The following is a 14,562-nucleotide window of genomic DNA, read 5'->3' as shown; positions in this document are numbered from 1 at the left end:
TTCTCTCGCATTCGGGGAGATTCTCCCAGATTCACCCCTTGGAATCCGAATCCGAATTCGTCCTTGGCTCGCGGACGGTGAGTTTTTTTTATTCTCGGGTGGCCTCGCGGTGACACCTCGGGTGACAGTTAGCTTGATCCGTAGGACCGGACACGTTTCCTCGTCACGGAGATCATGATCGAGTCATTGACGACTTCGCAAGGTTGCGCCCGGCTCCAAGGACTCGTTCGTCACGAGGGAACCGAAATCGTGCGGAGCAAGGACACTCTCGTCGACGCGATCATATCGAGGGTTTCCGCTTCCTGGTTGCGCCGGTCGTGCGTTCACCGTATTTAGATTACTTTTCAGGGGCGGGTCCGATCTGTCTTCTTTTCGGTCAACGATGCCCATGCGCCCGCATGAGTAATCAGAGAAAGGATCTGGAGATATCGATTGATCAAGATCACTGTTCTTCGATTTGTATCTCTCGCGACGCGCAACGAGATTGGACTGAAAATCGAAGGAATCGCACACCGTTAAATTCGTGGTGTCAAAAATTATAGTCAAAATTTTAAGTATTTAATAAAAATATTTTTAAGTATTTAAAAGTAACGTAAGTAATTTTTAACCATTCCATATAGGTCGTCAATATGTCGTTAATTTAACTAAATCAATGAAATTAATAAGTAATACTGTTCTGTGTTAAAAAATTAAAATAATAAATTTCGACACACATGATAATTAAAAATAACGAAATGTTATTTAATTCAAAGTATTGGTTTAAATTTCATCCTTTAATATTTAACAGCGTAATATTGTACCATGTTGGTGAAAGGAAGAGTCACGCGACTATATAAGGTGTGTATTACTTTCATCGATGATAAAATTTCGTTACCAAGTTCATCATCGAGTCGATCTAAAAAAAAAAAATCTTGAATCCTAATCATCGGCATCACCGATTAAAAACAGCAACTAAAATAGTATATGTTGGGACTGTCTCGCCGATTCTCTACATATTTATCGTTTCTCGAGGAATAATCTGTGGCAATCGTTAACTCGGATCGCGATCACGTTCTCGGGTACGCTACCTGCCCGTACGAAGGGAGAATAACGAACTCTCATTCGCGTTGAGTCATCCGTCTGTAGAAAGTGCTCCGCGTCCCGGATCATATACGCGACGCGGAGGTACACAAACGTTGATGCGTGCAAGACGTTCGCGTAAGTTCGAAAATTTGTCGCGAAGCGAAAATCGTGACGTGTTTAAAAAATAAGCGAGCTGGAAGAAAAGAGCGCTCCTAATGTCCGCCGCGCTATAATGAATTATATCACTTGGTACGTATCACGCGATCGAACACCGTCTGGCGATCGCAAACGTGACGCGATTCGCGAACGAGACGAAAAGGCAAAAAGCGAGAATTGAATCGCAATCACACGCGAAAAGTTTATTCATAGTTTTTTTATACGTATTTCGTGTCTTTGTTCCTTTTCTCCTCGAGATGTAAGGCTATCTTATCTAAAATGTGAGGGACACAAGAGCGCATGCATACAGCTGAACGAGCGGATATCAATTGCGACGCGGAGAACGTGGAAAGAGGAAGAAAAAAGTACTCGGTGATCGTTACGCCAACGCGACACGCCGCCGAGTCGACGTAAATTTATTTGGAAAGTCGAACGAGTTTGGGCGCCGCTCGTCACTTTCGCCCACCGGATTACCGTCTTTCCAATCGAATATATGCAAAACGGTTTTCACTAAAGTTAAAAGCAGGACCATCCTACCTGCGTCGAGATCACTCTCTATTTTTTACGAAATATACGCCCGAGACCGGCGTGAAATGGACGTGGTCCTATATAATGAAAATTTCACAACACGGCTTCTTTCCTTCCGCAATGCACTCGCCAAGATCACGGTGGACTATGGTAATATCGATATTTCAGATTGAGCAAATTAACAAACGGAATAAAAAGAGAGAAAAAGAAGGGGGAGAGCGAAAGAGAGCGTCAGCGACTGATTTGCAAAGTGACGACTCGCGTGATCGGGGGACGCGTTTCTTGCCGCGAAACATCGAGCCGACGATTAATCTCGGCGAAAAATCGGATTCGGCGTGGCCACGTGCTTCGGTTTACAGGTACGCGCGATCTTTCCCATCGCGCGCACGCATCAAGCACGGTCTCTTTATGCCGCGCGCCAGGACGGCCGCGATTACGAAAGGTATACCGTTTTTCGAGACGTCGCGGGTCGCGGGTCGCTCGTAGATACAATGAATCTGACCTGTGCAAATAGGCACGCGGGCGAGCGCGAATAGATTTTCGCGTATATCTCCGCGAACGAGACGTTACAATCTTACCTGGGACGTTAACTTTGCGATATTCACATCGCGCGCACGCAACACACCGTACACCCGAGTATCTCAGTCCGCGATATTTAGCCCACGATGAATGTATTAAAGATCCATCCGACTCGTTCGCCACTTTCACCTTCGCGAAGAAACGGATCTGGAGCACCGCGATTACGATCGGGAAAAAAAAAATCGGCGATCAAGAAAGATCAGCACCCGCGCGCGAGCGCGCGCGTAGACGAGGAACGATCGCGGCGCAGCGCGGCGACGCGAGACGAGATGGTGCGATACCGTCGCGTTGGCGAACGGCGACTGAAGGAGAGAACTTTTTAAACCGGCAGCTATACACACGAGAGAAGAAACGGGAATAAAGCGTCAAGTGTCCCTCGATCGCGTGTGTAGAAACACGGTGGGCGCGCTGTTACTTTTACGCCACGCGTATATATCCCTTCCCGGGATTGTCCCCCGCGGCGCGCGGCGTGTGCTCTCTCTCCCTACCTTCGATTTCGCGATCCGTTGATCCGTACCTTCGATTCCCGCTCGATAGTCGCTCGTTTAACATTTCTTTTCTTTTTCGGCGCGTTCCCCTCGCTTTCCATTAACGCGGCGGATTCCGCCAGCCTGGGTTATTTCCGGTAAAAAAAAAAAAAAATCGCCCGCGTGCTCGATAACTCTTTCAGTTGTCGAGGAACGAGGTGAATCGGTTGACTTAACGATCGAGCGATTGTACTTGCAAATCGCGATTTGCAATCCTTTCATTAATATCGGCGTCGTTGGAGGATCGACACCTGTTAATCCTAATATACGCGTGACTTTTTTCTCTACACGTTTTATACAGCGTCCGGTTGAAAGCACCACGTAGAGAGAAATTTTGCAAAATAATTTCGATTTCGATTTTTCTTCGTTTTAGAGAGTAACAGATTTAATTTGATCCGTAGTGGAATAAGGCACAAAGAAAGTTACACAAATAAAGAGAGAGTTAAAAGCGTTTTGAAAATATTTTCTATTACGACAAGAGAAAGAACAGAGCGAGAACTTTAATTAATTATTTACTTGAAATCTGATTTCCTCTTATCGCAAGCTTTGAACGTTAGCCAAACGTATATGCGCGCCCTATACAATGGCATTTGCGGCGAAAGGACAGATGGATCCGAGGAATGCGAGGATCCAGGAAAAAAAGAAATGGTAAAAAAGAAGGAAGGATTCTCCGAAAAGGTTCCAATCGCGGCGCACAGTCCGATCGCTTCGTGAGAACTGAAATGAAAGGCAGAGCGCGCGCCGGGAGAGAGGACGTTTCAGAGAGCATGGCACAGCTGTCTGATTGTGAGAGGAGACGAAAGGAGGAGGAGCAGCATCTTTTGTGATGCGCTACATGAAATATTCCAAGTTAAAATCCAAATAGGGTATAATAACCGCGGTCAATTCGGCCGACCGAGTTTTTCATCGCTTGTCCCGAGATCTCCAATGAAACGTCCAATGTCCATTTTTAGCAATGTAGATTTACTTTAGTTTGATTTAACTTATTTTTTATTTTCTTCTGGGTTTTTAAGATATATATATATATATATAAATTAAGTTAAATCGAGATTAAAGTTAATTATTGGTAGAAATGATTGTAAAGCAAACAGAGCGACGCGAAAAACGCGTTGCGCGCGCGTCTCCAGTTTCCATCGCATAGACAGGCGTATAAGATCCCGAATATAAATAGGATACAAGTCACGCTCGCTCTTCCGGGGCGAATCCGCGATTCAACGTTTCTCGGTAAGGCGCGATCGCATATGCGTCACGCGGTGCAATAAATGCAAATGGTCGTAGGAAACCTTAAATGGGAAAATGATCGTTCTTACCCGGGCACTTTTCTCTCTCTTTTTTTCCTCTTTCTACGACACTCGAGACGCGGAATCCCGCGCGTACTTATCGGGCCGGACCCCGCGCCACTCCTCGGGCGTGATTTAATTTGAAATTGCGCAACTAACGTTTTTCTCTCTCGTTGCCTCTCCAGAGCGTATGTACAATATTACGTAATGGTGGTAATCTTGACATCGTTAGAGGATTTGCGCTTCTGCATTATTCGTATGCGAAACGCCGCTATAATTGGCACATTGATTCATATATCGACTTGTATCGTTGGAAAAATAATCTTGACGCACAAAATAAAGATACGCGAAAATTTGAGACGTAACGATAACTGGGCATCGTAATCCCGATGCCCTACAAAGTTATTCCAATTTGTGCGATCAATTTGGCGCGGGGTATTTGCTTTAAAAAATTTGTGCAGACACGCGCAGAGGAATGGGAACGAGCGCGAAGCCATAAATCGATATAACGACACGTGCTCACATATCGGTATATAAAGCTAAAGAAGAAAGGACTGAAAGGGAATCGAATACCTGGCGCGCACAGGCCCGTGCACGCTTATCCTCGTTATAGAGTTCATTGTTGCGCAACCAACAATGAACCATATATGCAAATGCTGGCACAGGCGACACCTTTCCTTACCTTTGAGAGAGGGAAGCCTCCGCGGGAGATCCGAGTGTGCACGCGCGATCTCCTTTCTGTTTCCATGTGTAACGATGAGAGATACGCGTGATCGATCGATCATCCGAAGCACGTCTCGATTAAAACGAGACGGGAGAAGATCTCGGCGACTTTGCTGTAACGCAAATATATTTTCGATCATAAAGTGCCTTCGTCAACTTTAAGTTGCGAAAGTCTATGCTTTTAATCTGACGAGACTCGCAATAAAAAATACTTTTTGACGAATTTTCCACGTTCACTTCGTAAGAAGGCGATTATAACGATTTATGTCCATTTCTACCAACATAGATCGATTTTAATCTCGGTTCATTTGTAATTCTTAGAAAAAGATGAAAATTAAACCGAGATTAAAGATAATTTGCATGGAAACAGACAAATAGACGAATAAGATCAATTTCTTTAATTTTCAAGACTTTACGCGCGGTCTCCGTCTATTTGCTTTCTACTTCCATTTTTATATAATGGACCTCTTCGTTATTCACCACGTTATTATTTATAATTTATAATTATCTTGCCACACGAAGTAAATAGGGAAAATTCTTCGAAGAGTATTTTTCATTGCAGATCTTGTCAAATTTTATAAAAATAGAAATAGAACAATTTTTATAATCTTTTGCGATCCTACGTCGAGTTGAACATAATACTTCGCAATAATCCCGACATATTGGGCATACCTATATCATATAAACTATATTTTTAGAAACTCTCCATAAAGTCCTCCAAATAATAAAGATACATCGTTGCGTTCGATCCGCTGATTAGATTAAATTGAGGACGGGACACACTCGATCCTCGCGCTCACCCGCGAAGATTAATTTTGGACGCAAAGGGTTACGGTCAGTATTAATTAAAGAGACGTACGTTGCATCCTTAATTTTTTACAAGGTCGTGCGGCAAATCCAAACCGGAACCGAAAGACCGCGTTATTAGAGGAAAGGGAAAAAAAAATGATCTGCACGTGACGCACACGACCGGTGTCGTATATCGATCGTGCGGTTTCGCAACTCACGGGGAGCGCTGGGCACTCTCGCGCGACAATTCCATGATTCACGCGTGATTACGCACGCGTAACGGTCGCGATAAATTCGCGTTATTATCGCGCACGCGGGCGTAGTTTTGCGTTCCCCCCTCCCCCTCCGCCCCCGAATAAATCGCACCGCGGCGGCGAATCGGCGAGCGCGACAGGCGGATATCATACCCGTTTTTTGCCGTTCCGATGAACAAAAGAACAAAAAAAAGGGGGGAAAATACGCGTCGTTTCGCATCCCCGTCGGGGATTTCGAGCCGAGCCGAGAGAGGCCGAGAGAAACGAAATGGAATTCGAAGGCGACGAGGTGCCAACGCCCACATACTTGGAGTATCGTTCCGGCTATCGATAATGTGCCAATGACACTTACGCAAGAGCGTACTGTTCTCCCTTACGATTTCAATTTCAGATCGGCGTGTATCCGTATCACAGCCGGTCTCCTTCGTCGTTTTCGATTTGCGTCAGCGGAGTCGCCCCGCCGCGGATATCCTCCAATACGATCTTTCTTTCTTAGGCCGGTTCTACAATCAGTCGTATATGTCGCAGTCGGATTTCGGAACGCGACCGATGGTCCAAGGAGAGAATTTCTTTTTCGAAAACGAATTTTCCTCATCGGACCGTCATCCGACTCCGACGCACGACTGATTATAGACCGGCCCTGTTTAGCGATTTTCTTTGAAATTTTATTTTCGCGAGGAATCGCAAAAAAAATTACGTGAAATTAAGGAATTCGAATATGCACGGCATGTTACATACTTTACCGTTATAAATTGTCTCCGCTAAACGCCACTTAAGTGCTAAATTGACGATAGAACTACTGTAATATCGAGGTGATAGCGGTTGGCCTTGACGCTCGCGAGGGCGTAAACAAAAAGGTCCTGGTACGATATGTAAGTTGGTGTAACACACATGTATATATATGTATACGTGTATGCACCAAAACTTAATATACAGATATAAAATAAAATTTTGATCCGGTTCTGAGGTGAGAAGTTATACGAATAAACTCGCCGAGTCCGAAGGCTCTATATATTGTCACGTTCTGTTACAATGACGAACGTATCGATGCTACACTTTTGCAGTTGTGTTCTGATGTAATATATTATAAATTTATTCTAATATATTTTATGAATTTTGATCTTTATTTTTTTTCTAGAAATTTTTTCCAAAGAATAAAGTTTTCTGTAAAGGGATTCTAGAAAAAAAAAACGAAAATTGGAATTTAATTTTCTAGCAAAAAGATGTAAATAAAAAATACTTCGCCAAAGCCTTCTCAAGACAATACGCGAAAAAGGTCGTATACATTAGAATTAATTACAATGATAATAGAACGAGACACGCGGTCGACTTATCGTGACTGTTCGTGTAAGAGACCGGGCAGATTTTGCGATCAAAGCGCGTTTGAATGGAAGGAAGAGATTTTAATTCATTTCTCACTCAGTTATGCTCTATTCCATAAGGAAATTTCAAATTAACGCTATAGCGTTCGTACGCTTAGCAGCATGCTGTTATGTTCGACATATGCTGTTCTGTGAGAGTTCCATGAGCGCAAAGTATATATGTATATATATTGGTATTTTTTAAATGCCGGATATGATTATAGTACGCTAAATAGTACACGAACGTTATTTAGCCTTCTGAAACGATAAGCATACAATCGTTAATTGTTCTCACAGAGGATATTTCGTTTGAAAGTGACATACGGGTGCCATATATACGTGCGGGCACGTACGCGCAATTTAAAGCGTAAGTGTTGGCGCGCCATACGTTACTTTAGACAACTTTTTTTTTTTTAGAGGACCGATCGCCTCGCGAGTTATTGACAACAGCGAGCATCGTGTGACGAACACTTTTATTTCTGAAGGAGCGCTCGTACAATATCGGAAAGCACCGACGACAGCGCAAACACTCATGGGGACTGAATGATCCAAAAGTGTCGTGTAAAAATAACTTAATACTGGTTACGTTAGCGAATACAAATTTTTCATGAGGAATAACACCTATATAATATATAAATCAACAAGATGTGAAACGAGCAATTCTCTTACGCAAAGTCTATCGATATTATTTGTTTGCGTCGCGTGCACTTTATATAAAAGTCCCGTATAGCCTTTGTATATTTGTCTCGCTTTAAATCTCGCAGAAAATTTAGGAAGCATACGCGACGCGAACAAACTCAAAACTACGATATAATTATCTCAACGCAGGTTTAGTTCGATGAATTCTAATTCATATCACAGCTAAAATGTCGACTTAATTAAATTTATCAACGGGTGTCAAAGTGCTAAAAGGTTCTGCTATTCTATCTAAGTTCGACTATTATTAAATATTGATATACACTGATATATAGTTAATACCCAAGCAATCGTTATCCAATATTTTTGAAAAAGTGTGATTATGTATCTCCGATAACGCGTTGCATCTCTATATAAGTATAAACGAATAAATAATGTAAAAGTAAGCACACATCGCATTGTATATTGTAGCAATAGTATAACTCTGCAAGTGTTTACTCTAGAATGTAGAACACTTCTACAACATTCGGATAAGATATGTAGAACGGCATGAAAAAAGGAGCAGTTAAAAATAATATCACCTGGATAATTATTGCTTTGAATTATAAAAACAGTATTTTTAATATCCTTGAAATATTTTGAAATTGCTTTGAAATATATGAATTTATTGTCATAGGACATATACTTAAATTCATTATTGTATCTCCACGCAAGCTTCTCCGCGCTACGAGTCAAATCATAATCGCATCGTGTATAATAAAAATTAATGGAACATGTGTATTTTAAATGTTCGGAATACGCAAAAAACAGGCACTCTCTCATGATAATCAGATTCTTAACGATTTTAAGAATCATCGCTGTCGCTCTCTCGCTGTTCCCGTGATATTTCATCCACGCTTGGCGCGCCGTCCACGTTTCTATCGAGATTGTGAGAATTCCAGAGAGGAAGCCATTTATTCACGAACCACCAGTGTACGGAGAGCCTTCCATGATTGCACTCCGTTCTCTCGCATCTGCCGAGAAACTGACATATTCCGGTCAGACTACCGCTTTGGCTGCGGATGCAGGAATCGTCGCAGGTATGCTGATGTTCCACGTAGCGATTTACGGGACAGATAGGGGCGTTCGACGTGGAAGCGCCGGGGGCGAACACCGATCGCAAAACTGAAGACGAACTCGGCTCGTTGAATCTTGCATTAGATGTCGCGTTGCCGGACGACGTCGAAGGGCCCGGATCAGCACCGTTTCCACCGTTAGATGCACTCCCGTGGCCGGACATGGAAGGACGATCCATCCTACCGACGTGAATCATGGCATATAGAGGATTGTTAACCGACTGTCCGGCCCGATTAATCCAATCCAGGTATCGTCCGATGTAGATCGTGGAATTCGGATCGGACGGGGCTTTACCGCGGCAGGTGCAATTAGCTGGATTCCTACAGTGACAACCTTCCATTTTCAACAGTTCAGCGGCGCGAAGAGCGGGGAACTTCGCGTACGAGTATTCGCCGCGGCAAAAGGGGCACCTGCAGTTTCTCGAGACTTGGTACACGTAATGCCTGGAGTTAGCGGCATTGTCTTGATATCGTAATCTGTTATACAAATTGTGACAGTGGTGACACATGTATCTCGCGTCCACGTTTCTACAGTACGGGCACGTGCAATTGTACGCAATTGGATGAAGGGAGCGTTTCGCAGAAGCGTACGCGATATTCTCCGTGGAGAAGCAATTGCGACCTAATCTACTTAAAGAGCTTTGGTGGATGTTACTACTCAATCGAGAATAATCGATGTAGATGTGTCTCGGTTGATCGTATTGGCTCACATTTCTGGCACTCTCCGCGTCGTTCAAAAAACTATGAGCAGGTACGTGATACTTGTAACAATGACAATGCGTTCTACCGCTACACGATATTCGCTCGCCTATTCGTTCGTACGTATGATTATCTATGTTACCCTGATTGTTTTGCGCTAGCGATTCATTTCGTGGGACCTCCGCGCTTTCATCGTCGTCTTCGTCATCGTCATTGTCCAAACGCTCGTAAATGTTTTCTTCCGATCCTTGCTGCTGCTGCTGCTGTTGCTGTTGCTGTTGCTGTGGTTGCTGTTGCAGTCGACGATTGTAATTGCGTATTAAATCAATCGGATTTTGATAATTTGGATTCAGATTCGGATGTATCTGTAGCGTGCCATTGTTGGGACGATTCTGAAAGACACGCGCGACATGACCCACGTTTTGATAGCCGTCCTCCCTTTCCTGATTATTTCTGCCTTGATTCATTATTACCGCGGCTAATTCGCCGTTCTCATATCTCTGACAAACGCAACGCGGGCCTTGACAATTATGGCTGGCGCCGCGATTTTGTATTTGCATACCGCTGGGCCCGGCTTCCCGCGAGGAATCCGATATCTCGGCACCCAGGTCCGTGCTTTGTTCCGTCGCATGCCCAGCGGATTGTAGACCTCACATTGTCGTTGCGGGGGCCATTGGCTTGTCGATGATCGCCACACCCGCGTAACTACGCCCAACGCCCATGCAAGTCGGTAGAGTAGTCCAGGTATCGGTCCTTGGAGAATACACCTCTACCGATGCCAAACTGGAGGAACCGTCGTCTCCACCCACCACGTACAAAAGTCCGTTCAACGCCACGACACCTGTTTGACATAGTATTTATGTCTTTTTTCTGCACGATAAGAGATTAACGTGAAAAAAAGGAGAAAATATATATATATGAAAGTAGTCGCCTACCGGCATTACGACGACACAACGCCATGTCACTGACAGAAGTCCACTGATTCGTCTCCGGATTGAATGCTTCTACGCTTTTTCGTACCAGTGGACCATCGTGACCTCCCACCGCGTATAAAATACCATCCAGGACACCGACACCCGCACCACTACGACGCGCGGACATTTCAGGTACAGGTTTCCATTGATCCTTCTCTGGATTATAGCACTCGACACTGGAGAGACATTGCCGAGATTCTCCATCGTAGCCGCCAACCTAATCGCATTTCTCTGCGTTAAACGCGGACGAGATCGTCTTCGAAGTAACGATACTCGATATAAACTTACGGCGTAGAGCAATCCTTTGACAACGCCGACTCCTACGCTACTACGGCGCGTTGACATTCGTGCTATAGGCCTCCATTCGCGAGTCCGTGGATCGTAAACTTCAGCCGAATTTAATCCCGTCGAACCATCGAAGCCACCGACCTATATACACGTAAATTATCGATTATTACAGAGAGAAAAGAACGGTATTTTCTAATTGAAATTTTTTAAATTTCAGATACGCTAGAGAAAAAATTCACATTGAGATAAAGGACATAAAAAATGCAAAGAGGAGAATGCAACGACGTACAGCGTAAACGCAGTTGCCAAGCACGGCTACACCGAGCGTCGATCTCCTCGCTTCCATCTCGGGGCAGGGTGACCATTGATCCGCCGCGGCGTCATAAATATCGACCGTTCGTACTCTCAGTGATCCATTAAATCCACCGACGGCGTATACGCGTCCGGCGAGAACACAGAGTCCTACAATTCGACGCATAGCCGTGCATACTTTACAGGAAGAAAAGAGAACGATTCTGCCAAGTCGCAAATTGATCAGCGCTATTTACCGGCTCTGCAACGTCGCGTTGGTAGCTCAGAAACTTGATACCACTTTTCCTCTTTAAAGTCAAAGCACTCGACGCTCCTGATCGCCTTTGGTGCTTGGCCACCGACAACAAGTAATACTTTGGGTAGTCCTCTCGGTTGTCTCGGTTTGGTACGCGGCGTTTTGAACAGTGACTTTTGCTCACCCTTCAATAAGTGATATTTTAAAGCTTCGATCAAGAAATCCTTGCCTGCGGAAATTAAGGAATATGAATATGCGTGCACATCTTCTCTTAGCGTATACATCGCAATAGCAAACTTACATTGCAAATTCGCCTTGAGGAGCGGTTCCTCTTCCACACGTTGCACCAAATACTCTTGAGAGAGCAAAGGCAAGCGCACGTGCTCCATTAACAGAGCCAAATCGTTTTGTCTCTTTTCGAGATCGTGGTGTACCCACGAGACAACGCATTCGAATACTTTCTCCTCGGAAGGTACCATTAAACGGTCGCTGCAGATAAGTTTAGCCACTTGTTCGGGTGCCAGAGTTAAGAATTCCTCCGCATCGACCACTTCCCTACAATCGATGTTAAAAAATACAATTAATACCGCATAATACAATCTGACTGAATGGATCGGGACTCGAGACGCGCGACTTACGAAAAATGCTGCTCGATGTAACTGTCCGCGTGCGTCAACAACTCGAGGCATCCATGCAAATCGGCAAACGCCCTAATACCGAGACAATTAGACGGATGCAATTGAGCCTGTAGGAAATCGCAACAGGCGTCTCGTACGTCCGTCAGTTGTAACAAATTCGCAGCAGGTAGGAGCACCTGCACGTTATCCTCGGTGACGTGAACCTCGGCGGAGTAAACGTAATCCACCAATAACTTTAACGCCGAATAATCCACGCCTTGCAACGTTATCCTTTGTTGATCGCGCTCCTCAAAACTCGTGAACATGGCATAAAAGTAAGGACTGCACGCAGCGAGGACCATTTTGTGAGCCGGCACTTCCATGCCACCGTCCGCTACCAGAACGACGTCGCAGAGTAAGTTTTTCCTAAACAATAATAGCACGTTATTTAAATGATCCCATCCGGTAAAGCAATATATATATAATAAACATAAATAACAATGCCTAAAGTATATATATTTTCAAAGTTGCGATACATCTAAACAAGGTTCGACAAAGCTAAACATCGGACGATACATAAAAATTGATAAACAAAGGATACGTACTTTCTCATCTCATTGATGACGTCGAAGGCTCGATTCGTGTGATGGTGATTCCGGTACGGTGGCTTGTCCTTCCCGTTCTCACGAGGTATATGCTTCTGCGAGCTTTCGTCCAGAGAATTTTGGCTGGCATAGCGTAGCAACAAACAGCTGTAACGACAAAAGACGCGCAGTTATAATTCCGATTTACAGAGCTAGTTTCCATCGAGCTTCCCCACCAAGCTTATCGTCGACCGATTTAACGGAGCAAAGTGTGCAAAAGCAAAAAAAGATGAGAGAGACTCTTCGTTTATCCCAGAAGAAATCCAACACAAATCCATCGCGGGACGAAAAAAGATAACGAGATACTCGCCTGCCCTTGGTGTCGGAACCGTCATTCACGTTATTGGGCGGTTGGCTCTGACTCCCGCTGACTCCCGCCGACTCCATTTCGACCGATTCTCAGCTGTTCGGGAAGGAACTCTGTGCGGCTCTAGCCGTCGGGGGTCGGGGGTCGGGGGGACGAATCCTCGAATCCTCGTCACGGTGACCCGAGTGGAGCGTCGCGTCGAATTTCACGAGTCATATCATCGTCCGGCCATTCATCGCGACTCGGGGGAAAAGGGGCGATGCTCGTCGACTCGCCGATCTCGACGCAGGAAACTTGGACGAGGCTCGGATCACTCCTCGTTTCCTCGTTCGATCCGGGACCGCAATGCAAGTGAAATCGCGGACACAAGCGGCGCGCGCGGGAGAAGCGACGGGGAGGGAGAGGAGACTCCTGTTATCCGCGAAGTGCTCCGAGGAGCCCCCCGTGCACTTCCGATGTATATATTTTGACAGCACGCGCACGGCGCAAGCTACGCCTTCCCCATTTCTCCCTCTACCTCTTTCTCTCTCTTGCTCGCTCGATACGAGTAAAGAAGTCCTCTACTGTCCTCTATTCCGAACTCCCATCTTCCCTCTCCACGTTTCGTCAGAGTCGTCAGACGAGTAGACGACACGTGCGCAGAAGCAGAACGCACGTCTTTGCACGTAGCTTTCCGTGAAGGAGAGCGAGAACTTTAATTTACGGAGCGGACAGCTGTTTCGGAACAGGGAGATTCCTTTTCGGGGTGTTTTTTTTTTTTTTCCCAATTAAAAAAGATAGATTGCAACAAGTGCCGCCAATTTTAGAGACACGTATCTCGAGTGTTCTTTTGAAGCTTATAAATGCGACTATTGTTATCAAAATACAAAAGATCAAAAAGCTTATGGGTATCTTGGAAAGAGTTTTACTCTGCTCTACGGACGCAAATATTATATTTTATATTAATTTTCTTTTCGCTTATTTTTTAAGGTCATTAATACCACTTTTGTTTGCATTTTTTTTTTTTTTTAATCTTTTTGTGTTTTTATTAATCTTTGTTGAACGGCCGCTTGTTCTTTCGTTTCAAAAAATAAATCTTTCGCGTCGCGTACAAATCGAAACGACTGCGTTGATATTTTTACTCCGAAAATCGGGGACTTTTTAAATCTGCGACAAACTCTCTTCAATTCGAAATAAGCAACAGAAAATTACAAAAAGTTGTCAACTCTCTGTTTATGTTAACAAAACTGCGCAAGGTATTACTTATCGATAAAAATAAATCAGGACTTGGTCGAAGTCCTTAATCGCGGGATCATTATAATTGAATTGTATTTTAAACGTCGTGCTATTTTACAAAAAAAAATCGATTTAAAAAGTTTCCGATTTTCGGAGTAAAAATATCAACGCAATCGCTTCGATTTGTATTATGCGACGGGAAAGATTCATTTTTTTCGGAATTTAAAAGAACAACCGGCTGTGTTTAACGAAGCTTAAATA

At 44.3% G+C, this 14,562-nt stretch overlaps 2 protein-coding genes across 2 annotated transcripts; both read right to left on the bottom strand.

Annotated features, from left to right (window-relative positions):
- Positions 1-7,715: 7,715 nt before the first annotated feature.
- Positions 7,716-10,269, bottom strand: LOC143904005 (uncharacterized). Its single transcript, XM_077418201.1, has one exon. The coding sequence runs from the start codon at positions 10,267-10,269 to the stop codon at positions 8,740-8,742; it is 1,530 nt and encodes a 509-aa protein (XP_077274327.1). The 3' UTR covers positions 7,716-8,739.
- On the bottom strand, positions 9,874-13,655 carry Kel (kelch protein). The gene is made up of 10 exons (XM_077418185.1): positions 13,090-13,655; positions 12,741-12,887; positions 12,157-12,561; positions 11,820-12,073; positions 11,520-11,747; positions 11,261-11,433; positions 10,972-11,112; positions 10,645-10,900; positions 10,272-10,550; positions 9,874-10,101 (listed from the first exon to the last, which is right to left on the bottom strand). The coding sequence occupies exons 1-9, from the start codon at positions 13,164-13,166 to the stop codon at positions 10,360-10,362; spliced, it is 1,872 nt and encodes a 623-aa protein (XP_077274311.1). The 5' UTR covers positions 13,167-13,655; the 3' UTR covers positions 9,874-10,101; positions 10,272-10,359.
- Positions 13,656-14,562: the final 907 nt, after the last annotated feature.

Source organism: Temnothorax americanus, unplaced genomic scaffold, assembly GCF_048541705.1.
Source record: "Temnothorax americanus isolate GAGA-0224 unplaced genomic scaffold, ASM4854170v1 Scaffold5, whole genome shotgun sequence".
NCBI classification, from domain to species: Eukaryota; Metazoa; Arthropoda; class Insecta; order Hymenoptera; family Formicidae; genus Temnothorax; species Temnothorax americanus.
This window is presented reverse-complemented; position numbering and strand designations above follow the sequence as displayed.

Coding starts and splice junctions, on each gene's coding strand:
- LOC143904005 (XM_077418201.1), bottom strand. CDS start 10,269: ATGCAAATACAAAATCGCGGCGCCAGCCATAATTGTCAAGGCCCGCGT.
- Kel (XM_077418185.1), bottom strand. CDS start 13,166: ATGGAGTCGGCGGGAGTCAGCGGGAGTCAGAGCCAACCGCCCAATAAC. Junction 12,562..12,740: donor GTCATCAATGAGATGAGAAA/GTACGTATCCTT, acceptor ATTATTGTTTAG/GAAAAACTTACTCTGCGACG. Junction 11,434..11,519: donor AACGCGACGTTGCAGAGCCG/GTAAATAGCGCT, acceptor GTCGAATTGTAG/GACTCTGTGTTCTCGCCGGA.